The 25,990-nt window shown below is 41.5% G+C and overlaps 7 protein-coding genes across 7 annotated transcripts; 4 read left to right on the top strand and 3 right to left on the bottom strand.

Moving 5' to 3' along the window:
• Positions 1-478: 478 nt before the first annotated feature.
• BCR41DRAFT_344515 (hypothetical protein) lies at positions 479-1,118 on the bottom strand. Its single transcript, XM_022022529.1, has one exon. It carries the CDS (start codon positions 875-877, stop codon positions 608-610), a length of 270 nt encoding a protein of 89 aa, XP_021886753.1. The 5' UTR covers positions 878-1,118; the 3' UTR covers positions 479-607.
• A 3,631-nt stretch (positions 1,119-4,749) lies between these two features.
• BCR41DRAFT_344511 (major facilitator superfamily domain-containing protein) lies at positions 4,750-7,172 on the top strand. Its single transcript, XM_022022528.1, has 4 exons — positions 4,750-5,210; positions 5,325-5,665; positions 5,789-6,496; positions 6,644-7,172. The coding sequence occupies exons 1-4, from the start codon at positions 5,026-5,028 to the stop codon at positions 6,955-6,957; spliced, it is 1,548 nt and encodes a 515-aa protein (XP_021886752.1). The 5' UTR covers positions 4,750-5,025; the 3' UTR covers positions 6,958-7,172.
• A 3,141-nt stretch (positions 7,173-10,313) lies between these two features.
• BCR41DRAFT_391493 (hypothetical protein) lies at positions 10,314-10,634 on the bottom strand (the record flags this gene model as incomplete). The annotated part of the gene is made up of 1 exon (XM_022028360.1): positions 10,314-10,634. One exon carries the CDS (start codon positions 10,632-10,634, stop codon positions 10,314-10,316), a length of 321 nt encoding a protein of 106 aa, XP_021886751.1.
• A 757-nt stretch (positions 10,635-11,391) lies between these two features.
• Positions 11,392-13,401, top strand: BCR41DRAFT_10994 (hypothetical protein). Its single transcript, XM_022019377.1, has one exon. It carries the CDS (start codon positions 11,620-11,622, stop codon positions 13,300-13,302), a length of 1,683 nt encoding a protein of 560 aa, XP_021886750.1. The 5' UTR covers positions 11,392-11,619; the 3' UTR covers positions 13,303-13,401.
• A 2,151-nt stretch (positions 13,402-15,552) lies between these two features.
• Positions 15,553-15,823, bottom strand: BCR41DRAFT_344506 (hypothetical protein). The gene has a single exon (XM_022022527.1). The coding sequence runs from the start codon at positions 15,770-15,772 to the stop codon at positions 15,578-15,580; it is 195 nt and encodes a 64-aa protein (XP_021886749.1). The 5' UTR covers positions 15,773-15,823; the 3' UTR covers positions 15,553-15,577.
• Positions 15,824-17,824: 2,001 nt separating this feature from the next.
• Positions 17,825-19,906, top strand: BCR41DRAFT_403151 (hypothetical protein; the record flags this gene model as incomplete). The annotated part of the gene is made up of 2 exons (XM_022029347.1): positions 17,825-19,234; positions 19,694-19,906. The coding sequence occupies 2 exons, from the start codon at positions 17,825-17,827 to the stop codon at positions 19,904-19,906; spliced, it is 1,623 nt and encodes a 540-aa protein (XP_021886748.1).
• A 1,942-nt stretch (positions 19,907-21,848) lies between these two features.
• Positions 21,849-23,656, top strand: BCR41DRAFT_344503 (hypothetical protein). The gene has a single exon (XM_022022526.1). The coding sequence runs from the start codon at positions 22,113-22,115 to the stop codon at positions 23,631-23,633; it is 1,521 nt and encodes a 506-aa protein (XP_021886747.1). The 5' UTR covers positions 21,849-22,112; the 3' UTR covers positions 23,634-23,656.
• The last annotated feature ends 2,334 nt before the right edge of the window (positions 23,657-25,990 follow it).

Here is a 25,990-nt window from a genome sequence, read left to right as displayed (position 1 = left end):
ATAAAAAATTCGACTGGCATTGCATTGATTAATAAATTCTGTTTGTTTGCTATTTTTATTATTTTTCTCACGCATCTGCAGTTCATCAATTTCATTTAAAAAAAGCATTGTGGGCTGACTTTTTATGAGTCTGGAGATGAAATAGAATACAAATTACTGTTGCTTCTTCCTGCGGATAAACAGACGCAAAGTATTATTGACTGGAGCCTTGTTTGCTCTTTTACTCAAATAACACATGGAAGACAGCCATCTATTGTACATTTATCCATGAGCAAGTTTCTTTCATCTTTTTTTTTTTTTTTTTTTTTTTTTTTTTTCTGTTACTGTGGTTTTGCACTCGTTATGATTTAAAGATGACCCACACAAGAAACTAGTAGAATGAACCTTTTTTTTTTTTTTTTTTTTTTTTTGAGAAAAAAGACAAAGGTGTTTTCAAATATCAATGGGGGTCTCCTTGCTACTTTATCCGCTTTGCTGTTATCCTATTTATGCACATCAAAGGCACAACGGGCAATCAAATTCGCCGCTTGAAAAAAAAATAAAATAAAATAAAAAAGCTCACTTCAGTCATTATCCTCATCCATCTCATCCATTACAGCATGCGAAACTAGGATATCATCTGGGGTCTGAAGACATCCATTATGAAAATGTGAGAACAACGACTATTGTTAACTCTCTCTTTTTTTAAAAGAAGAAAAAAGGTATAGGCAAATAGTGTGGAGGTTATGGGACGAATGGATGAGACAACGAAAACTGAGTGTAGACAAAAGTGAAGAAGAGGAAGAGACAACGGAAAGGAGCAGCAGGTTTTAAAGAACATTATTCCCACCTTAAATAAATGAAAGGGTCTGTGTAATAATTTGTGGCAGCCAAGCATTCAGAACCTTAGTCGTATTCAAAGTTACCAGCTCGTAGTAGGAGATCAACTCGGCGACCGGTCAGTCTCACCTTCTCCAACTGTCTTCTAAATTCAGGTATAGCGGCTTGGTAGCTCTGCAAAAGAACGAATGCCTCATGTACTGTATCAGCTTTAGACAACCCTCGCTCAGGATCTCCAGAGCCGATTTCCATAATGCCACAACCTCACTTTTCAGACTGACGTGCTTCCTCGCTCGATTAAAGTGGTACTAGCTTGAAAAGATGTCAAGAAATGATGAGCGACTAAAAAAAATAACATAGCTGTATAATATGAAGTCCTTCTTTACAGATGAGATACGAGTCGTAACATAGGAGTAGATACAGAGACATCATTACCTTGTATCGTAAATTAAATGAACATCTGAATCTCTAGACGAAGATCCTTGGGCGGTTGTGTATTTAGTTTGTCTATGTCATCATGACAAACGTCCAGTGTCGGTTCCGCCACCGCAGGGGCCTTGTTATAATCCCAAGCACACAAGTCCAATATCCTTGGCATCACAACCCTCACATTTATCGTAATAAAGTATAAACAATGAACATGTTTTTTATAACAAAAATCTACAAATCCCAGTTCCTTCAAGTCTCTAAAAGAAGGCTCACCTAACCCACTAGTACTGTGAAATCGGAATTGAGAACATTGCGTTATATTCAAACAAAATAAAAATAAGAAGACAGCAACAGGTAAAGTAGATAGATACCTTGGTGATGCAGGCGACCAATAGTGTAGGCATAACCCCTCGATCTCAATCAATGGCAACAGGAATCAGAGTAGATGTGGTGGGGGCAGAAAGTCATGGCCGTAAAAACAAGCGATTTTGTGAGAACAGCAAACAAGAATGGTGGCACCTCCACCTAATGCATAATAAAAGATCATGATGCTTAATTGAAATTCTATAAATGTCATACCTTCATCTACCTCTGACTTGCTGTCAATTCAGAATCATCAATGAATGTTTATCACCGGCAAAAAAAGCCCACATGTGCATTAAAACCCAAAATTTCTTTTCGCCGGTGAACTTGAATGGTGCAATGTATTCCTGATCTTTCAATGGAAGGTTAGTGTATCCCAATATCAAAATATTGGCACGTCGCTGGTATACTAGGCCAGCGGTGGTGCACCGTACCAAAAAAAATGTTACACCTGTGCAAGTTACATCTGTGCAAGATTCACCAGTGGAAATTACTGCTAATGACATTCCATTTGACTTTGGATTTGACCAAATTTCGCCTGCAATCAGACAGAAACTCCTGTCTCCTTGACAACAGTTTCAGTTTCACCATCAATGAGTAGTTTTTGATTGGTAATTTTCAAAGCATGGTTGTTCCGAATCAATCTTTCCTCTTCGATTCTGGTCAACTTGATTGGAATTGGTGACTGATAGACATGTTCTATTTGCAATATCTTTGTCAGTGAAGCGAAAAAGCGACATGAAATTGCTTTGAGACATGCCTTTTTTTTTTTTTTTTTTTTTTTTTTTTTTTGACTGCCTATCAAGTGCCAGTCAATATGCAGGTTGCTTTGCTTGTCATGAGTACAGGATAGATACAAGAATAACAGTGTCATTTTAATATGTAAATAGAGCAAAATCAACAGAAAATCCTGTAAATGACGCCATATCCAGCTTAAGTCATGTAAAGACAAACTGAAGGCCACCGACGTCGCAGCCACCTCTCGCTCGGCGAGGAATAATGTTGCTTTGATGCATCTACTGGAACTAAAGATGCGGGGCTACTATTAATTAAATACTTTTATGTGAAGGAAACGAAGGCACTGACATATTATCTTTTGCAATGTTATATTTGAAAGACCCCTAACAAATGGAAAGTATAACGGGCCAGGAATGTTGGGCAATAAAGATGCATGTATAATAGAAAACAAACAATAACTCAGCTTGCTCTAAATAGTCCCCCCTCCTTCTTACTGTTTTCGTTGATAACCCGCCCTGTATTCTTTCTTTTTTCAATATGCCTTCGACAAAGCGAGAACGTGAAAGAAATAAAAGTAGTGTCTCAAGAGAAAAAAAAAGTAGAGTTAAAGAAATGCAGAAAAAGTAGTGATGAAAACAAAAGTAATTTAACGACAAATATGAGAATGAGCTTTCCATCAGTATAAGTCAATGCATAAAAGAGACAGCACTCTGTTAGATATTATCGTAATAGCCAGCCTGGCTAACATGCCGCGAGCTAAATCTGTGTGCAGCTCATGGAGCCACGACTACAGTTTGCCTATTTGGCGTATCTGACTTACGCAGTGAGATAAAACCTTGGTTTGAAAGGTTTACGCAAAAGAAAAAGATGTTACACAAAAATGAACCCTGAATGGAGCGACGCAAAAAGTATAACAGTCACAATGTGCTTCTCCATCTCATTCCAGCCCACATGTGCAGTATACCTCATCTAATTGACACTATCATTAGCACCTCATTCCCTCAGATACTTCGCCCACTTCTATTGGTAGCCTCCACTCCTAGACCTTTGGCCGGTTTCGGGGCCGTTCAAGTCTCTGATAGCCCTATTATGTGATATTCAATTTATTGAAGAATTGACTTTAAAATTATATCAGAGGATATGAAGATGCAGAAAATATCTAAGTATTTAACCCACTGTGTCATGCCAACCGGTTTGCTCGCCCCTCAGGATAAAATGTAAGATCCACCAATATATGAAAGATCGATCTATAGGATCTTAAGACCAAGTCCACTTCAGGAATCTAGGACAGATTCTCTCACAATCTCTTTTGAATTTCACATTCAGAATACATGTGGATACTTTACGTGGTGTTTTAGAGAACGTTGGGAAACTATTGGTGTTGCATCCGCCCTTCTTTTCATTATTCATATCGGATCGAGACTTGTTCGATAATGCAACGGCATATCACGAGAAAAAAAAAAATCAGTTTGCCACCAACTTTGACAGCATCCTTTTCGTGATCCTGTAATTGGGTCATGGCCCCTAAACATCAACAGAGTGTAATCGAACAATAGAAACGTATTTAGATGCGTGGATGGTAGCAAAAAGAGGACCTGTGGTCATATAATCTACATGGATGTTGTGATTTGCAGCAATACTTAGTGAATGGAAATACGTTTTTTTTTTTTTTTTTTTTTTTTTTTAACAAAAAAAACTGAAGCGTAACACTCATTACTCATCACAATGGATGGACGCGTGTATGTGTTCAATACATTTATTGCGAGCTGGAACGATTCCAACATTCTTGAAAATAAGGATTACCGCAAGAAATAAAGTCAAAGGGGCTATGCTGGGTAGGCAATACATTTTGACGGAATTAAAATTGTACCGGTAAAATTTAGTTTTTCTGTGGCATGGTAAAAAAAAATATTAACAGCGCAGCGGTAGGTTGCAACAGCGATGTGTACGGGAGACAGGGTGACAAGAATAAAGGGGGAATGCACTCCAACCAATGATGAAGACTCGCCTCTCAACTAATTCATGTCGATAGATACGGCAACCCTTAGCTCAAAGGATGTGGGGTTACTGCTTTTCTCTAAGCATACTCGTGTATACAGTATAGGTGGAGGGTGAAGGCAAGTTCAACCTGAGACCAAGAAAATAAAAGTAAAAACTGTGCTCCGCTATGGATCTGGAACATCAATGGCATCAACAGATGAGAGATTACAATGCTATGCTGGATTGGATGTTAGGCGATCGGGAATAGACAAATGGACGCACATTCAAAATAAAACTTTAAAAAATAAATCGGTTACAACGCTTATTTTGGCCAAAATACTTAAACACGCATTGGCAATGTCAAGTTGCATCCAAGTATAAAAAGAGATCTCAGTCTCCCTGTCCACCCTCCATTTGCACCACTCTCCTGCATCCTCCTTGCATAGCACTAAAAGAAATTATGCTCCCGTAGCTCGACTTTCCCCTCTAGTTTACTTATATATTCTCCTTCTTTTTCGTTTCATTCCTTCCTTCTTTCTTTTTTTCTTATATATACCCCATTCGTCCTTCGCTGTCCATCCCACTTTTTCAACAATACAGCAATATACCCTTTTCCCCTTTTCTCTCCTTATTTTATTACCTTAGGAAAAGCCTGTATTCCATTACACCGTATCGTTATTATAGATTATATCACCCATGTCTGACAACATAGACAACTCTCCACAGCTCCCCTGGTATCGCCGTCTGAACCAGACGAAGGGACTTTTGCTCACCATTGTCTCCTTGGCTCAGATGCTCGATGTCATCAATGTTGCCAGTGTGACAATTGTGCTTCCTAACGTTATGCAAGATGTTGGGTTCAAGTTCGATCAACTACAATGGTATAGCAAAAAAAAAAAAAAAAAAAAAAAGTGCATGTGCGCGCTACACAACTCTTTTATTCTGACTTTTTTTGTTTATGCAACCGAAAAAAAAAATCTTTTTTATTCATGAAGGGTATCGTCCGCATATGCTTTAGCATATGGTGCCTTCCTATTGTTAGGAGGTCGCCTTGGTGATCTATATGGTCATCGTAACATTTATATTCTTGGCGTAACATGGTTTTCGATTTGGTCTATTGTCAATGGCTTCGCTCAGACACCCGTGGTCATGTCTGTGGGCCGTGCGCTGCAGGGTATGGGGGCTGGCTTCACTGTCCCTAGTGCTCTGGCCATCCTTACCACTACTTACCCTGTTGGACCTGAGCGAAACAAGGCTCTGGGCATCTTTGGAGGCACTGCTGCTGTCGGCTCTATTGTCGGTGTCCTCCTTGGTGGTATTTTGGGTTCAACAATTGGTAAGAAAGATATGGATATTTTATTTGTTGCTGGATACCATAAAAAATAAAGCCTAACAACACACTGACCTGATCCACTTATGCTCTCACTTTACCGTTAAAAAAAAAAAAAAAAAAAAAAAGGCTGGAGATGGATGTTCTACATTACTGCCATTATTGGCTTCGCTCTGGTTATTTTGGGGATCTTAGTTATTCCTGCCGAAAAGGCTCAAGGCAAGGTAGAAGATCGTCGCCTTGACATATTTGGCATGTCTGCCTTCACGATTGGTATCGTTTGTGTGATTTACTATCTCAGTGAAGGCCCTGCAGCTGGTTGGGGTTCTGCCAAGGCTTTGGCTCCTTTCTTGGTCGGCATTGTGTTATTGATCGCCTTTGTAGTCATTGAGTTCAAGATCGATTACCCGATCATGCCCCTTCGTATCTGGCAATCTCGTCGATTCTTTTCCTCTTGTGCGACTGCGACAGTCATGATGGCAGCCATGAATGCTCACTTCTATTTCTCTGCACTTGTGGTTCGAAATGTGCTCGGTTATTCCGCTCTCAAGACGTCAGTAGCTTTCTTGCCACACGGTATTGGTGCTATTTTCATGGTTGGTCTCTTGACAGCTATTAATCCTTATCTTCGGTCCAAGGCTGTACTTGTGGTCGGTTGGCTCTTTATGATTGCCTCAGGTGTCCTCTGGGCCCAGATTAAGGCCGAATCAAACTATTGGGCCACTGTTTTCCCCTCTTTGCTCCTGAACATGGTTGCAATGGTCTGCATTTGGTTAACCTGCCAAATTAATTCAGTTGCAGATGCTGCAGATGAGGACCAAGGTGTTGTTGGTGCAGGTAAGAAAAAATTATAAATCATATTTAGCACAGAAAACTTTATTTCGAGCTTTGGCAATGTTGCGAACAATAGCATCTGTTCAACCAGTACATCAGGCCATCTTTCCCGAATATATTTTTAATGTTGTGTATCTGTTACCTTGATAGTATACAACGTTTTCCTGCAGATCGGTGCTCCCATTGGAATCGCCATCTCTAACATCGTTGCTAACAAGAAGAACTCTCTCTTTGCAGTGGGACCTGAGCTCTTACCAGGCTATCGCGATGCTCTCTACTCGTTTGCGATCATGGGTGGTGTGGGTTTGGTCGTCAGTTTAGTCTTGTATCCCAACAGAGATTCCGTCAAGCCTGCTAGCAATCTTGCTAATGCAGAGGTTGGTTCTTCCTCCTCTCTGGATGAGCATAGCACCGCTGCTGGATCAGAAGACAAACTGCCAAATTATTCGACTGAGAAGGTTTAGGGTTGCGTTGGGAGATCATTGAAGGCTCTTCTTGATTGCGACGTGAACATTGCGAAGCACAACATCATTTGTATCATTTATTTTCACCCAACTATAATCAAAGTATATAATATATTATTTCTGTCACACCTCAATATTATCCACGAACGTAAATAATTCGGCATTTCGCATTCCTTCTTTCGCCCCAACATTGAATAAATATCTCTTAATCATCATTGATCTTTGGCTGCTTATCTCCAAGCAATACGGAATTTGTCATTGTCTTTGGATCAAATAATCCTCTTTCCCAGCACAGCAGTAGGCTCACATTTCTATTCACCCATCGGCTCTAGTTCTGGTCATGGCTCTACCTTTCCCCTGGCAGAGACCCTTTAAAGGAAAGATGTTTGATGCAAGGGAATAAAGAGCCTTTCAAGAACCAAGATAAGAAGGATAAAATGTGCTCAAATTGTTTGAAAGGGAACAACCTATAAAAAATAATAAAGTTACACTTCCAGGAGCTTGCCTCATGTATAGCAAACACATTTTACATGTGTTGTGTATTTCCCGTCGCCGAGGTCATTACAAATTTTGTATTAAAAAAGTACAGAATTGATATGTAAAGGGAAGAATGCACTTATCTTTGTTCCGACCATATTTCATGCACCTCTGTATCCCATGCAACACTTTTTATTATTATTATTATTTTGTAGATGCTGTGTACAAATGCACACAATTTTTGGCCGCATGGCCGCAGATGGTGATACACGTGGAAAAAGATGCGAAAAAGCGCGTCTTCTACCAGCTTTGACGAGCGTAAAAAAATAGATCCGCGACAAGCAATGTATATATATATATGCAGTTGATCTCTCTCTCCATGCTGTGCCACTTTGCATTAGCGTCCTCCAAATAACTCAAAAGGTCTGGATTGATCAGTGCTCTGAATCGCCACAGCAGCAACTTCCTAACTCTCATTGGTGAATCGTCAAAAGCCTAAATCCCCCTTTAGCACAATCCAAAATCAATTGAATTGCTACAGATGCCAACTTGTGCTATTCTCTTATTCCGTTGGCCTTGACGGCTTGTAAAGAATTCCTGTATAGCATATAGCATAGTATACAGACTAATAAAGGTACAACCTTCCAAAGTCGGGACCAACGTCTATGCGATGTATTTTTACCATTCATCTTGCATAGTTTCATCATGTATTGGTTCGGACAGCATTCCTACGCGGTCGAATGACATAAACCAGTGTTATTAACAATAATATGATACCTTTCTTCAAATACTTTAGACAGAGAACTGTACCCCAAACAATTAGATTTGCTGATTTAGGTATTTAAACATATCTATTTCGAGATCCATTGTGGGGAAGAAAAGAAAAAAGAAAAAGAAAAACAACGGCTGGATTACCTAAAAAAAAAAAAAAAAATGAATACAGAAGAAGGGCCTTTGATGCTAACAAAACACTTCAATCTTACTACCCAAACTGAAGAGACTTCCTTTATAAGATGGCAACAAACAAGCTCGCTAACAGAGACGCAGGACGGATAGAAACGGAGCAAAATTCATTTGACCAGCTATGTAAGGCTGACGCTGACCAAGTGGATGGCAGAAAACATGGGCAAGTAGCAACGTCTTTATAAGTGGCAAGGGGACTCCGGTGAGTAGAGCATCTTTACTTAGCATAAAAGCCCTCTGGTAGCGTTAAGGATCGGGCGTCAAAACTGGGTATGATATAGACCGCGATCAACTACACAATTATGTTGGAGGAACATAAGTCAAGTCGAGGATATTTTGGCCCAGAAGACCTTTGTGTAGTTTGTGAAGCTAAACAAGGTCTGGATTCATATTTTATCATGTACATGCGCCTTTTTATTCATAGATGGGTCTTCGAACATTAGTATTATGGTCGCCATAGAAGTCCTGAGCTTAGAGTTATTGTTGTGGCCCTCCTACAGCCCCCAGGGGGGCATCGAAGTTCTTATGTGAATATGTTTGATTGGACCATAATGATGGGAACCACACCCGCCATTGGTGTCAACAAACATGTTTTTGTAGTAATGTGTGATCTCAATGACAGCAACCAACGCTTTAACCAATTATATCCCCAAAAGTGGCACAAGTCAAACGAACAATATACGTTCCACAATAAAGCGCCTGAACGTCTAGGTCAGCAACGAGCACATGCTTTTGTCGTAGTTCTGTTTACCTTGGCTCATCTCAACTTCCCTCATGTGTGTACATGCGATAACTCATCACTGAATAATATCCCAATGCTTTGTCGCTTCCATTCTTTGGCACCTTTACCCGAGTCTACCTGCTACTTTTCTAGCTTCACACTTTCAGCATGTCTCGGCTGTTCTGTCAAAGAAGGCTTCAATAGTAAACACTTGTATACCTTTGCCCAAATAGGCTCGAGGGTATAAAGGGTTTCACTTTCCATGTTTTACAAAATCCTGGCTTGAGTCTTTCCAGATTATCAATGATAATAAGGGCCTAAATAACAATCAAACGCTTTTACATATTTAAACAGCAAACTTTAATCACTATTGGCCCAGATGAAGCCAACTATGTCCTTGCGCTGCGGGTTTCCGTTTCTTTGCCATACCCAAAGATAAGGTTGGCTCTAAACAGGTGGGCAATAGTGCCTTGCGTATATTGTAATCTGACCGTTTTGGACTGGAAAAGCAGTTACGACACCATCAATAGCACACTAGATGACACCAATTATGGGGAGCTATCCATACTAGCACAGGATCCATTATGTTCGGATTCAGAGATTAGGAGGACGTAGATTGACAAATCTCATAGAATGCTTGGTCGACTTGAATGGGCGGTCAAGCCTTATGAGTGAAATAAAACACTACCTTGTTCACTTGAAAAAAGTCAAACGACTTTTTGTTCTTGCCATGACCTCCTACTAGACCAAATCGCATCTTTAATCCTTTCAGCCTATAATCAGAGCATGATAACAAGAAAACTACATCTGATAGAACGGTGCTTTTCTGATTGAAAAAAGAAGAAAAGAGATTAAGTCTGCTTAACGAGAGCACTAAATACCTCTATATCGCTTTCGGCAGCTATAGCTCACATCCGTTGTAACTAGGTCCGTAACATGACCGATAAGGACCTTTTTTCTTTCCTTTATTAGTACGAGTACAATGTCGCTTTTAACACAGGAAACATGTACTGGGAGGCTTTATCCACCATACAAGATCCTGAAGTAATAATTCAGCTTTTATTTCCTTGAGCATGGATTCGCCAGTTGCTTTAATAACACGCATATTTGTGTCATAGTGTTCTGCGAACAAGATAAATCCCCAACGACCAGTATTTTGCCTAGCCACCCATATATGTCATTTTCGGTCAATTGTTCAGGTCCATGTTGCTTCTTCCGATTGCTTCTGCCGGCGTCCATGTTCAGACAGCAATGTTCTCAGGCTCTTCAGGTAGACTAGTTCATCCAGACCTGTTCTGAGCCTCAGGCCCAGTGTTCGCTTTCTTCTAGCCACCCAACTATATCCTATCAATTTAAGAAACTGTAGTCGGGCTAGTTTGCCTAGCTGTCTAAGCACAGCGCGCCATTTTGCCATAGCTTCTGAAGTCTCTTGATCTATGTCGGCCTCGAGGAAGATGTCCAAGTTGATGAGGTCAGTGCTGGCCCATTCTGCACTATTAGCAATTCTTGCCATCATGGTTTTAGAGCCAGTCAGGTGTTTCGGACGTGGGCAGTTGAATAAGATCGCTTGTACGATACCTCAGACCTACTACTTCGTGTATTGACTTTCATTAACGTAACCGACTCATAGAGCCTCTAGGGCCTTACTTCTTAACACCCTGTGTCCATCTTTCAGGCCCTCCTGCTTAACTGCTAATAGTTCTCACATAGAAAGCTGGCCGAAATCGCATCTAGATCTTTTAGCATGGTCATCTGCCTGAGAAGTCCTACTATATTCTTCTCCTTTGTTTCCACATTAGAAATTGACAGATCTGGTATATTCGTCAGTGCGCAAGGATACTGGGGAAAGTCTTTTCAATTATAGGAATTTTGTTAAGTAAACCATTTATATTTGTAAGGGTCTAACCAAAAAGAGCGCAAGCTTGACCCTCTGGTTTCAACACTAAATTTGGGGAAATAAATTCGTCCGCGTTGTTGGCCAAAAAGTTACCGGGAAGCCGAGGGATTATCACTATACACAAGCACAAGACCCTAACTTCCTTGAACAGCTGAACAATGGATAAACTCCATCACTACTCATTTGTACTTCAGCGGCACCTGAATAATTAAGATTGGTACATTCCAGTACTGCCTCCTATAGCTCCTGTAAACTTGAGTTGAAATTGCATGTAGAGTCCTCGCCAGAAAGTCGCTGACAAATATATAATTCAAGAGGTTATCTTGATTGAGAAAAACGCCAATACGCGAGATGATTTCTGAGAGCTCCAAGAGGTGATGATTTTCATAGTGTGGCATTTGTCAGCTATGGAATCTGCGATATCTAGATTCCTCTACAACCGATGCCACTCCTTCGGACTCTGCTGATTGATTAGGATTGTTTTTGAAAAGTTTCAAGCGTTTTAGACCTGAGAGTTCTGTTTCCTACCATTCGCAATACGCTCGAGGTTGGGCATCTCTTAGTAAGACAGTATAATATTAGCCTCCTTTTTTGGCGTCACTAAATGTACAAAGATTTCATTCTTCTCTCTTCTCCATTTCATTTTAAAATGGAACCACACCCATTACACATTCCGGAAATAATTGAGATGCTAGCCTCATCTCTCACTCGAAAGGACCTCGTAATCTGCCTCACTGTCTCGAAGACTTTTCATGATACACTAATCAGACTTGTATGGAGAAGCATCGATATTAAAAGCCACCGATTGCAACAACGGAAGAGGCTTCCTGCTGGCGAAGTGCTTCAGCGCCACAAGCATTTAATTGGAGAACTTCAGTTTTCTGGCTACTTCCCGAAAGAATTCATGTCTTTACGAGGATGCAAGAGTCTCCGGATCGTGCGGTATCTGGTGCGAGGGAGGAGCACTCTTGATATTAAAAGGTTGAGATCCTTTGTAGATCTAGTTAGAGCCCATAAGAACACGATTCAGGAGGTTGAATATGAATGGGACATAGGGGAGTCATCTGAGCTTTCAGATCAGGATCTTTGGGGTGTGCTCGTGATGTGTCCCAATCTTAATATCCTGACTATCCATAATAAGCAGATAAGAGGTGAGGATATTGATGCATTCTTTCGGGTCTGCAAGAAACTTCGATGTTTAGTCTTACGCACCATTATATTTCTGCAACCACCTACTGATCTGTTGGACCAGGATAACGATGTTCTCCTTTCACGTATTCGCACCTTGGAGCTCAGTAACGTCATAGTAGTAGATCCACATCCACATTCCTCAATGTATTATCTCGGAATGCTTATTCGCAAGTGTCCAAATATACGAACATTGACATATGAGACAGACTGTCTTCAGAGTATTCACTCGCAGGAGCAGATGAGCCATGATTTCATTAAAGCAGCATTTCTACAAGACCCATGGACACTGCCCCACTTGCAAAATTTAATTTTAAGACGAGTCCCCTTCAGCGATATAGAAATGGCGGCCGTTCTTAGGCGGATGACCCAACTTAAACGGCTCCAAGCACCATATTGTGAATTCGGACCACTTTGCCTCCAAGAGCTTCTGAGAGATAGAGGACTTCAGGACTCGAAGGACTTGAACGATGAGGGAACCAAAGAGCCAAGACGATTCTGTGATATGTTGGAAGTGCTTGAATTCAACCAATACGCTGTTGAATCGAGAGGCATGACACAGGCGATTTTGTCGAGCTGTCCACAGCTTACAAGTTTATATGCAAGCAAAATTACAATGACTGAAATTATCGATGGGGCAGAATGGGTTAGTACTGAGTTGACAGAATTGATTATCGACCTTGAATACGATCTTGATACTCAGGAGAGGGAAGGGGTAAAAGCAGAAAGAGAAACCGAAGAAGCTTTGGCACAGCAACGCATGGTTTATAACCAACTGGGCAAGCTGAAGAGATTAAAGACTCTTTATTTAACAGGATCTGGCGATGATGGAAAGCGGACAGTGGACCTTCGATTGATAGCCGGGTTGGATAAAATGGCGGGCCTGAAAAATCTGAGACATGTAGAATTCAGAGGCGATTTTCATCAACAGATCCAAGCTGAGGATGCGAGGTGGATTGTGAACAATTGGCCAATGTTAGAATACTTGAATGGCAATATGAATAAGGACCCGAGTAGGCTGCACTTGTTGTCTGAAATATTTGATGCAAATGAGATTTTATACGACATATCCAGCAGTCCTTTCCACGTGGGTTTTTAATGTTACCCCATGAAAACTGTGGACTATAATAAATAACCTCACTATTTATTATAGTCTTGTATAAACGGTCCTGACCTATATCCTCTCTATACTCAAGCGGTATAGGCGCAAGCTGTTTCGTGGATCATCCTTCCACATCCGGGATCATCGTCACTACATGACATATATATATTTGTATATATTAGGTGAAAAAAAAAAAAAAAAAAAAAACACCATACCACATTAGGGTGCCACAAAATATTTGTGCATTGCTCTGTTGCACTGCAATCTTTTGTAACATTCATGGATTTAGTAGTTTACAGTCGAAGGGATAGGCCCACCCATAGTCCATTAGTCGGAGAAAGCTCGGCGATGAGAGGCGACGCCTGGTTGTTCTCCTCATTACTGGAGCACTTTAATGTTTCAAGAGTTTACCATTAAGAGGAGAGGTCAAGGGAAGGCTACAAGCCTACAGTTCAAATGGTTAGGCGTGGATGAGTTCACTTTCACTTCGAGATAAGGGCCCAAAAGTGTGCTCTTGAGATCGATGGGTTCATGTTCGCCAGTTTCCTCCCACGAATACTGATCATTCTACTGGAGTCTCCTTATATTCATGATCTGAATCCCTAGAATATTCAGATTGTGAAATCCTATCCACAATCATCAGCCACTCCATCCTCTCCGATTGCTGGTTTACAAGTATTAAAGTATGTGATTATATACCAAGGATTTCTTCGGGAACGCTCTCTTTAGTACAAGAGTATGGCGCTTTTTTTTTAAAAAAAAAAAAAAAAAAAAAAAAAAGACAAGGCATTCAGAACGGTCGTACCATTGTCAAGCCCCGGGAGAAAAAGATTAAGAAAATTGTTTGTTACACAGTATGGAATGAAAGATTGGAAGGACTCAGCGCATGCATTGTTTACAGACAAAGGTGTCTTTGTTTGTCAAAAGCCTGAAGTGTCCATGACTCTCGCCAGTGAATTAGCCTATTCTTAGAATTTCTTCCGAAAGAAAGATAAAAAGGATATTTACTCTTACCCTAAAATGTGTAACAACAATCAACACTGAGAGACTAGCAAAACGCACGTGTCGTAAAAATTTTAAAGTTAGCCGCAGATCCTCTTTTTTAAAGAAAATGTGCCGTACTTCAATAGTTGTCCGTGAACTATCTGAGGCTTCTTACTCTTACCCTCGAGGTTAGAGACCGCCAAGATTATCGGCCCCATGTATATGATGAATATCGCAATTACATCCCTTTTTTTCTTGGATCAAAATCATAAAAGAGGGTTGGGGCAAACATCAATTCGGATATGTTGATAAACATATAGTTTTCTTCAGGGCTAAGTTTCCCCTACTTTTTCTTTGATGTTGGAGCAAAATTTGCCCTAAGGCAAATGCATAATAACACCACAGCCCAATCCTGCATGCACATCACCTTCACTTGTTTCTGCTTCTCTCTCTTTCTAATCATACCTTACATCTCTCTCTTTCTAATCATACCTTACATCTCTCTCTTTCTCATCCCAATCATACCTTTACATGCTTCCCTCCACTATCATAACTCTCGTTAGCTTTCATACTCTCTGAATGAGACCATCAATTCTTCATTCCTCCTTTACGAGGTGCATCTTCACGTCGATCTTGTACGTGTCTCTGGTAGCCGGTATCCATGCGCAACCTTTTGGACCAACCGTATTATCGAGCTCGACCAGTGTATTCATCGAGGGCCAAGCCCTATATGTCTCAGGTGGTGCTGATAAAAATAATACGCCATCGCCACAAGCTTTCTCGCTCGATCTTTCCACTCCATGGAGCACCTCTAGGCCATCATATCAAAAAATATCCGATGGCGGTCCAGCGGATTATGCACATCCGAGCGCTTTACTAGCAGACAAACAGAGATGGTACATTTTATCACAAGATAACGTCTATTTCTACCACATACCCACGAAAAAATGGCATTTAGTTGGCAATAATACCAGTTTGGCATCGGAATATTACCTAAGTGGAGCAGCAGACCCAGAAACAGGCATAATCTATATTCCAGGTGGATATCTCGATAAAAACACTAATGTCCTGATGTCCTATTCTACAGTAGAAAATCAGACCTACTACAACACAGATGAGACCAACCATCCAGATCTGGCAAATCTTACGGATAGTTCAGTAGTGTGGTCAACCGTCTCGAAGAATTTGCTTGTTTTTGGGGGCTTTATTTCAAATATTCCAAGGAATAATCTGTATGCATATAGCCCTGGGAATGGATGGAAAGGACTGAGCGCCACGGGAGATATACCTACGCCGCGTGGATCGGCCTGTCTCGTCCCCGCCTACAATGGCACCAAGATGGTCCTGTTTGGTGGGCAAGTCGATAGTCCTGATGGTCCTGCAATAAATGATATATATATCCTCGACGTTGGTAGTTGGGCCTGGACAAAGGGCACTCCTTATTCTGGTGATGGTGCTGGGTCTGCACGCCTTGGATCAGCATGCGCTATTACCAACGACCTCTTCATCTCCTGGGGCGGCTCCTCGAATGGCAATATCGCCAGCCCATTACTAATTTATAACATTAAGGAGGGGCGGTGGGTTGAAGACTATTCTCCTACAGTCCAATCTCCCACAAATCAGTCTCAATCTCCCTTAGCTCAACCCTCCACAACCCAAACTACTCCGCCAGAACACTCTCCCAAGCCTAATCTGGGGGCTATCATTGGAGGAAGTATTGGGGGCGTAGCGGCAATCGCGCTTGTGGTTGGGCTCATTATGATATATCGCCGCAAGTCAGCCTCTATCAAGGGATCCACGCCCCCGCCCACCTCCCCTGAAGCCGGCACCATAGAGAAAGGAAACTCATCAAATCTCCCCATACCAGTTGTGGAATCGCAGAAGGAAGAGATTAAGGACTATGATCCATTGATGTTCAGTAATCAACAACAACGTGGATCGTATATACAGGCGTATGGCCCATCAACATCACTAGTACCATCGCCTCACGTGTCTTTTCCAGTGCCAACAGCAGATGGCCTAGCGGTACAAAATGTTGTGCCGCTGCCCTTTCAGCCAAACAGCCATCCTCAGCCAAAAATGCAGTACACGCCCTATCAACCCAAGCCATTTGTTCCGCCGAATGCAGTTCCAGGTTTATCCCCAGACAGCAACAAAACCTTGCTTTCGCCCCAGCCCAGTATAATATCTTCTGCAAATGCATCACCAGGCTTGTCCTCAGAGCAGCCTGGCGACTATATTGATCGCTAAATGGTCATTATTTTAATACCCTAGTTTTACGCAATTGATAGCAGAGTAGATAATAAAGAAATGTATATATTTTAAGATAATAACAATGATAAAATGACTTACTAGTGCATGCTTAAGGAAAAAGACTAATTGATAGCAACCAACATTGTATTTTACTGCGCCAAAAAAAAAAAAAAAAAAAAAAAAAAAAAGATCCGTGCAGGCTCGTACTTAGTGTTCTAGGCATGATGCAGAGAGCCTTTCTCAAAAAAAAAAGTGCATCTTTGAAAACCTTATCCTTACAGCAACTACAAATCCAACCTTTCCACGCCTTGATGCATCTGATTTTCCTTTCTATTGACCCCATGATGAGTCCAAGGGTAGGAAATCTACAGTCGCTCTCGTAGACGGCACAGTCCAGAACCGCTCTTTGTAACAGACCAGGTAAATGATAATAGCAATAAAGCGATTTTCGCCGGTGCATTTTTTTTTTTTTTTCACCAAAACTCAGATATTTTTTCACCAGTGGGCCTGGTTGGTGCGATGCACCATTGGTCTACAAGTAGCACTGTCATGTACCTTAAAACGAAAATACCCTAATCCGCCCTTGGTACAGCAGAAACCACCGACGTCGAAGATTTTCTGAGTGGTAGTTCACCATACCGAAAGCCTTGCATCACGGTGCAAGATCCACCGGCGAAAACCACTGGATGCAAGGGATACAGTGAGTGGTGGAGATACGATAACTCTACCAGGGGTAAGCCGACTGATTTCGGGATCATTGCTATTGGACCAAAGCCATGGCTAGTATATGTCTACTATGCTCTTCGTGTCTACATCAGATGAGAAAGGGGGTCAAGGTATACCAGTGTTCTTAATTATATCCAGATATCTCATAAATAATACATCGACGCGCGGAGCATATCGTAAACACAGGCGGAGATGCGCTTTCTGATTCGCACCTCTCTGAATATCTTCAAGTCCGTAGAAGCTAATACAATAAAACTTTGATGCATGTTGTTGCTTTTTATTTACAATTGTTTACATGTACAATGTACACGCGTCTTGACTGGATTTTTGCATCTAGACCCAAATGTTTTGGTTGTGCATTGAGCTCATGATGGTGAGCCTTCTATTCTTTGCTGTTAAACAGACAAATCTTTTCTTTTCGGCATTTTCTGGTGATCTCGCCAGCGCTTTTGCCTTCGCTTTATATAATATCGTGCCGCTTCTCCTTCTTTTTTTGCGCCTTCTTTCCTTGCGTACCTCCTCCCCTCCTTCCAATCTTTGCTTCACTCGTGTTGTCATGCTGTTGATCCACACTTCTTACCCCTTAGTTGCAGCACCATTCTGCAGGCTGGCTATCCTGTTCATATACTCGATTTCGGTTCTTACTCCACTATCCATTCATGCACAATACTATGAGCCTATGCCGGCCTACGCCAGCAATAGCGTGTTTATAGAGAGTAAGGCTATGTATGTCCTAGGCGGCTATGCCCACAGCGCTTTACCATCAGATCCGATCACAGCACAAATGTTTTCACTTGATTTATCAAAACCTTGGCGAGTAAGCAATCCACTATATCAACGACTTCCAGATGGCTATGGGGGTGTGCGGTTTCCTGGCGCACTCATGAAGAATAACCAGGAATGGTTCGTCCTCATTAACACTACAACATACAGTTATAACCTTGGTGCAAGGATCTGGCAGCGACATGGACAATTTCTTGACCCTCCAGGCCTTGGGCTAGCTGCTGCTACAGACCCTGTCTCTGGCTGGGTTTATATTCCAAACGGACACTATTCTCCCACTACAGGAAGACATCTGATGGCCTACCATCCAGAAACAAACGATTACTTTTATGAGGAGCCCCAGCAACCAGGACTTCTTCGAGTGATTAATTACATGACCACTTGGGCCCCGGGAAGGAATAGCTTGTTAATCTTTGGTGGATCTACGATCGACACATCAATAGCTCATGATGCCTTGTACGCTTATAGTAAGCGAGGTGGATGGGAGGTACTGCAGGCTAATGGAATAAAACCCTCAGCTCGACGCTTGGGCTGTTTTATTCCTGCATATTCAGGCACTAAAATGATTCTGTTTGGAGGCCAGGGAACTGGAGCATCAACATCGGATAGTGGCCCTACTCTCGGAGATATCTACATCCTTGACGTCGCCACATTAACATGGACACGAGGCGTTGATGTTGGACCGACAGGAGCACGGGCCGCACATGTGTGCGCCTTCAGTAACGACCAGCTAATTGTCTGGGGAGGTTTTCCTGTATCCAGCGCCACTATCAATCCCATTCTTATATACAACCTCAAGACCTCAAGGTGGACAACAGAGTACACCACCGGTTCTAGCGGTCCCACGCGACAGAGCTCCACCGACCCGCTCTATGTCCCCCCAACTGCAGCCTCATCTAGTGATAGCCAAAGTTCATCTTCCAATCTACTAGTAATCATTGGTGCTATCGTTGGCACTGTGATTCTATTTGCTCTGATTGGGACGCTGCTTTCGCGTCATAAGAATAATAAGAGACAACAGAAGTCTGTTGCTAAACTTAATGGTGAGGTCGAACTGGTGGCTCCACCAGACGTGGACCCGCCTGTAATCTTGGTCGCTCCCGAGCCACTAGCTCAGTCCCCATTTAGTTATCACGCTATTCCGCATCAGGCGCTAACCTCACCAGTGCAAGAACATGTACAGGTACAATCGCTACTACAGTCACCAGTGCAAGTACAACCGCAAGCACCGGCTCAGGAACAAGGACTGCAGACGCTTCCTAGCTTGCATTCTGACCAGGTTCAAGCATCACAATTAGTGCATCAGGTACCAGTGACGCCGCAACATACATGGTACAACTCAGTCCAGCTTCTGCCAGCGCCCCAACACCAGTCGATATTTGGGCCTCTGCCGGGGTCCCAGCCAGATTCTCAAGTAGGGCCCCAGTCCGAGCCATCGCACCAGTTTCAGTCTCAGCCGTCGCACCAGTTTCAGTCTCAGCCATCGCACCAAGCTCAAGCTCCTCCAGTCCTCCAACCACGGCCTCAGTCAGCGCTCCAAAGCCAACCAGGGGCTCAAGCAGAGCTACAGTCTTCTCCTGCTTCCCCTGCTTCAACCATAGTTCATAGACCATCTAATCCTCAAGAAGGATTTGTAGACCAGCCACGAACACTTGCCCCAGAAGCCTCCACTTATGTTGACCCTGAGGAGCAAAGAGCCCTAGAACAGCAGCGGGCACAGGCTGATATGATGACTCGCCAACAATATGCTAGACTTGAAAGACTAATATCTGAGCAAAACATGACTGGTGGGGTCACTACGAACGCAGCGACATTCCCTAGCCCCGGCCCCTCTCAATCCTCACAAGTAGGCTAAAGCGTAAAAAAAATAGCCTTGACTATTTAGAGTAATAAACTTTTAACTATCTTTGTGCAGAACGCGTTATTCTACAGAAAGTATAAAGATATACAATTCAGATGTGCTTTATTAATTATCAAATGTCAAATGAAAGCAACTTCGATGAAATGCGCCTGCATTTTAATTAATCAAACTTGCAACTTGAACATCCAGACTTGCAGCCAGGAAAGTAGCGTGCAGTACTATTCCGTGGTACTAAGTACGGCTGATGAACATTGGAAAGACTTTCTTTTTTTTTTTTTTTTTTTTTTTTTTTCTATTCAATCCTTTGCTGTTATTTCGGTGAATAATTGAACAATGCACATAAGTAATCGAGTCCATGGCCTGCGCGATAAAGATTAGGTAGTCTTTTTTTTCTTTCTTCAGTCTTCGCCATCGTTGTGATGCATTATTCACCCTCTTCTCTCCTTCTTTTCATTCCTCCTTTACTTGTCTTATAGCTCGTCCTATCTCCCTTTTCTTTACTCGAGTTTTCTCATGCCATCGAAATACCTATCAGGTGTTGCGCCTACAGCGTTATTAGGCAAATTGACTGTAGTAGTATTCACATTATTCATTCTTCTTCTCTCTCCAATCCTCACTCATACCCAGTCTTACACACCCAAGCCTGCCCTTTATAGCAACAGCGTGTTCATAGAGAATAAGGCCTTATACGTTCTGAGCGGTTATGTCCTCAACGGTGGCAAAAAATATCATCTTACCAACAAAATGTTTTACATTGACCTATCCAAATCTTGAGCCCCCTTTCTAACGACTTCCTCCTGAGTACGCAGACCATACGATTTGCGGGCACTCTCATGAAAGACAATCAAGAATGGTTTATCCTCATCAATGATACAACCTACAGCTATGAATTTGCAACCAACGGCTGGAAGCGGCCTAGTCATAGCTTATTTTCCACCAATGGACACGGGCTAGCAGCCGCTGCTGATCTACGACGGAGGATGTCTATATTCCAAATGGAGCAACAGAAGAGTATTTATACGACCAAAACCAACAGCCAATGATTACTTACTTATTAACTTCATGGTTGTGTGGGCACCAGGATTAAAGCGCCACAAGAAAGGCGAAAAAAATCAAGCTACTGTTTCTGGGGATGGCGTGAGTGGCGGACATGGGTTGGCTCTATAAGAGGTGAGCCGGCTGTTATTATGATCACCCCGCAGCCATTGCCATCAAATCGAAGCCATGGTCAATATATATATGTTTATTATGCTCCTCAGCATCCGAATCAGGTGGCAATGCCGGTATCACAGCATCATTTCAACATGCAACAAGCTGTGTTACAACCTCGGCAATCATGCCAGAACCAATTGCTTCAGCAGAGCCTTGGAACAACAGCGATTTGAGGCGAAATGTTGACTCGCGAGCAATTATCGAGATATGAAAGGCTGTTTTCGAACCAAAATGGAAGTGTGAATGCTGAAACAACTGCTATTCCAAACGGCATCTCTTGATTTTCTGTTCCAAAGTGGAAGCTACTATTACTACCATTGCTACTATTATGATTATGATTATGTATTATTATTGTTATTATTATCTATTATCTATTATCTATTATGTACTAAACGTGGGTTTTTCTTCTTTGTCCTCTCAATAAAAAAATAAAAAAAACAAAGGAGGTATGCAAGGACGGACAAAAAAGATGAGACATTGTAATCAAATTGCTTACCTGTTCTCTCAACTGCATGACCAAAGCTAATCTTTCTCAAAACATTGGAAACTGTAGAGCGCTCCCTTCCAAGGGACAGTGCGTAAAAAACCCCTATTGCACTGAGGTTCAAAAAAGAACCGAAGGCAAAGCATTGGATCAAAAAATAATAACTTTATTTGTTTTGTAGTGCACAGAGAGCCCTGTCTCTGAATCATTTTCCCCTCTCGCCCCTCTGGTCTTCACAAAGATGCAGGCATCCAATGGACGGATCTTCTCAGAATTTGAACTAATCATCTCTTCATACCACCATTTGTTCTTTTTCCACTTCTTTTGCATTCTCTCATCATCTTTTTTAATCCATTTCTGATTTGTTCTCAGCATCCTGTAAAAATTCAGTGGCATCAACTCTTTTATCCTTCTGTGTCTCCTCTTTTCCTGCCCCCACGTTTTCTTAAACTTATTATATGCAATAAATATTGACCATTGTTGTAAAGACTGTATTCAATTTTAATGAGGCCAGACATCTCTCCATTCCGAGCAACATGGCTCCTTTCCGTCCTTCTTCTTGCCTTATCTATTATCTCATCTCTCTCTCATGCCCAAACACAGCCTCCGTCTTATCAACCAAGACCAGGGTTTCTATCAACTAGCGCATACATTGATGGCCAGACCATGTATGTCCTCGGTGGCTTCGGAGGAGATGATTCTCTAATGGCTCAGATGTTTTCCATCGACCTTTCAAAATCTTGGAGCACCTCCAGCCCTGCTTATAAACGCATGGCGGATGGTATCACGGACGCAAGGTTCACTAGTGTGCTCCTGCCGAACAATAAGGATTGGTTCGTCATCTCTAATAGCACCGTATATCTCTACAATATACCTTCAGGAACTTGGTCGACTGTAGGGAAATACAACACTCTCAGTACGAGCCATGGTCTAAGTGCAGCAGTCGACCCGGAAAATGGGAAAGTGTATATACCTAATGGGTATGTCTTTAGCAAAGGTGGAGGAGGACCTGTTGAATTGATGGTATATTCAACATCCGACAAAACAGTTCAGCACAATATCATGACTTCAAATCTGGTTCAAGTTATCAACTTCTCTGTAGTTTGGGCATCAACTTTGAAGGGATTGCTTCTCTTTGGAGGATCTGTAATCAACACGCCCAACACTCGAAGCGATCTTTATTTCTATAGTCCAGAAAGTGGTTGGAAGCTGTTGACGCCTAGAGGAGATATCCCCACGGCTCGCCGGCTAGCATGTTTTGTTCCTGCGTATGGCGGCACCAAGATGGTTCTTTTTGGAGGTCAAGGAGATCCCGTTCCACCTGCTCAGAATGGAAATGCTCAGAATGACATTTATATCTTGGATGTGGCAACCCTAACCTGGACTCGAGGGCCGGACATTGGTAATAATGGAGGACGTGCAGGACATGTGTGTGCAATCTCCAATGAGCAGTTGATTTCTTGGGGTGGACTAGGTAACGATGCTTCGAGTGATAATAACACGTTCGTGTATAACTTGAAGACCTCATCATGGACAACAGAGTATATTGGGACTTCGGGGTCCAGTTCCACAAACTTAGTGCCTATCATTGCAGGAAGTATTGGTGGTGTTGTTCTGGTTGCGTTATTAGTTGGGGGTTTCATTTTTTACCGTCGCAAAAAAGCCAAGGAACAAGCTGTCAAGTCAATTAGGCTTTCCAAGCCATACATCTCAAACCCTACACCCTTCGAGTACAACCAATATTCACCACAGTCGCCGCCACATTCACGGCCACAGAGTCAAGAACAACAATATCAGCGTCAACAACAGCGTCAACAACAACACAATTCTTATTATAATGATCTTCCATCAGAAGAAGAATATTATCTCCCTCAGCAGCATCCATCCCAGTCATACAATTCCCATGGTCAGTCTTACGATCAGAATGACTATAGCTATGATGATTACAACAATTATACCTCTCCAAACGAGTCTTATTATCGCCAGAATAACCAGACTGCACATAATCCTTACAGACACCGTTAATTGTAAAGCATACCTTGAGTTTGGAAAAAAAAAAAATAAATAAATAAATAAATAAATAAATAGACATATAGAATAAAGCTTATAATAAACTGTGCACAGTATACATGTACTACATCTGGATAGCTATGGTTATTAAGCAAACGGATATACCCATGATTTCGCTTGGAATTTATACTATTCTTCCTCTCCGACAAACACGGCGCTTATCAAAAGGATATCACCGTTTGTAATCCCAAGAAGAATATATGACAGTGCAGTTGACAGTTAGTCCTGAGTTGGACTCTGACAATGACTTAACATCATCACCATTGTCCTCAATGTCTGCCTCCTGTACTGTTGAACATAAATGCGATTGCTGGAGGTAGTGGTCTTCGTAATTTTGACAATACGATTGTTGTTCTTACGGTTAAAACAGTTACGAGGTCAACATTGTCAATGTACTAGCGTTACTGATGATCTATTTGACGATGAGAAATATGATAACAAACAACAGCCCCTTATTTCTGATCAGTCTGGACCAGTTATATGTTTTTTATTTTTATTTTTTTTAATGAGGGTATCAATTATTATCAGGAGAGAAGCATAGTTAATTCTATCATAAAATTATATCTTATGACCATTGTAGCCGAAGTTCTTTCAAAGTAGAGCACTGGCATAGTTTAAAGAAGGGGCGTGGAGTTATCAGATCTCATGAAACGGACTCAGTTTTACCAGACAAGAATCCACAAGCAGTTGTGTAAATTGAATGAACGCTACAACAGCCAAATGAAATAAAGGTGAGAAGAAAAGAAAAAAAAAATTGAGTTGAAGGAAACAAATGAAAATAACTAGTGAGGAATGAAGCCAAAGCTAATCCTTGAGGGAAATGGTTGTAAACTAAATAAACGTCAAGTTGCAAAAAAAAAAAAAAAAAAAAAAAAAAAGAGTGCAGTCAAGTCAAGCGGAAATGATCCGCCAATAATTTTTGTGTCCGGCGCGTCAAAATCTGGTGATTTCTTTCTGCTATTCCCAACTCTGAGGACGTCGTGAAAGTTTTCGTGTCATTTTCAGAAAGCCCATGCAACCTGCCTGTTTTATCGTATAGGTAGAAATTAATTGATTATAGGCAATGATGCTACCAATAGAGTCTATAACACCTTTGAAATTGAGGTTCATGCTGTGCATTAAATAAATTATGATAAAGTAGTTTACTGCTATTAAAGATCAAATGAGTATGTTTATACAGCTTTACTAAGAGCGATCGTCTCTCCATCTCCGCTTTCGCAAAAGTAAAATATCTGTAAGCATGGACCCATTTTCTAAATGCGACCCCTTTTTTAATAATCTAGTACATCAAGAGCTGGATTCTCAGGTAGCCCTTGACCTTGGTATGAAAATCATTGCGCTTTGAGTCAATTGCAGCATCCGTCTTTTTTTTTTTTTTTTTTTTTTTTACATTCATCCTGGAGCAGCGGAAGAGGGAAAGTAACAAGTTGCTTTATATACGATGCTAATGTCCAAACGAAGAGAAAAAAAATTGCGCAGATGTAGAGTAGAACACTTTTCGCTTCATGGAAGGGTAGTAAATTGAATAATGTGTATAAATGTACACCCTTGAGTACAGTAGAGAGCTATTAAGTGGTTGAGTTAAACACTAAAATAAATAAGCACCAGTAAGGTTGAGCAAAGTGAACAGTATAGACGGAAAATCATGCTTGTTGATGTCAATATCCGAGGATTCTTTTTTTCCATTGTAGCGCATGCCCAATAAAACACATTTGTATCACTCACGATGTCTTCTGCGCCCACTGATCGCAATCTCCACTTTCTCACCTCGCCCCAGCCCCCCCAGTCCTCTATCCCTCATCTCCTTCTGTAATTATTAATGCTGTTGTTTGTTATTTACATGTTTTTCCGCCAAGGTATAAAAGCTAATCCTTTTTTTCACTGGCTAAAACCTTTTCCGTGCTCAATTAATCATCTTTACCAAAAATAAACAAAAAGCATTGAATAAAGTGGGATTTCGAAATTCTCCTTGGTTAGCCTTTTAAAGCTACCCATATCCATGCAAGTTATCTTGCTCCACATTGAGTAAAGCCCCATTTACACCTCCCATTCACACAACGGGTTAGAAATACTATTATAGATTGTATAGGACTATCACTTGAACAAGTATATACTTCCATGTCAGCATGATGGAATGATGATGAGAGGAATCCTGGTAGTCCATCAGCTAATGTATGATGAGCTGAACTCTACTCCTATGACTCCTTAAAAAAATCTCTTGTTGTGATCATCTTATCCTTGAACCACAATCACTGCGCAAGAAACTTTTTTGTTAAAAGACACGTTGTCCTTTAATAACTGGTGAGGATTAC

This window comes from Lobosporangium transversale (assembly GCF_002105155.1).
Source record: "Lobosporangium transversale strain NRRL 3116 chromosome Unknown BCR41scaffold_1, whole genome shotgun sequence".
Taxonomy (NCBI): Eukaryota; Fungi; Mortierellomycota; class Mortierellomycetes; order Mortierellales; family Mortierellaceae; genus Lobosporangium; species Lobosporangium transversale.
Note: the sequence above shows the minus strand (reverse complement) of the source record. Positions and strands in the feature narration are given on the sequence as shown.

What these genes read in the sequence shown, in the direction of transcription:
- BCR41DRAFT_344515 (XM_022022529.1), bottom strand. Translation starts at nt 877, where the DNA reads ATGCTTGGCTGCCACAAATTATTACACAGACCCTTTCATTTATTTAAG.
- BCR41DRAFT_344511 (XM_022022528.1), top strand. Translation starts at nt 5,026, where the DNA reads ATGTCTGACAACATAGACAACTCTCCACAGCTCCCCTGGTATCGCCGT. An exon ending in TATTTTGGGTTCAACAATTG is followed by an intron (nt 5,666 to 5,788) that starts GTAAGAAAGATA and finishes AAAAAAAAAAAG; the next exon opens with GCTGGAGATGGATGTTCTAC. An exon ending in CCAAGGTGTTGTTGGTGCAG is followed by an intron (nt 6,497 to 6,643) that starts GTAAGAAAAAAT and finishes TTACCTTGATAG; the next exon opens with TATACAACGTTTTCCTGCAG.
- BCR41DRAFT_10994 (XM_022019377.1), top strand. Translation starts at nt 11,620, where the DNA reads ATGTACAAAGATTTCATTCTTCTCTCTTCTCCATTTCATTTTAAAATG.
- BCR41DRAFT_344506 (XM_022022527.1), bottom strand. Translation starts at nt 15,772, where the DNA reads ATGCTGATCCAAGGCGTGCAGACCCAGCACCATCACCAGAATAAGGAG.
- BCR41DRAFT_344503 (XM_022022526.1), top strand. Translation starts at nt 22,113, where the DNA reads ATGAGGCCAGACATCTCTCCATTCCGAGCAACATGGCTCCTTTCCGTC.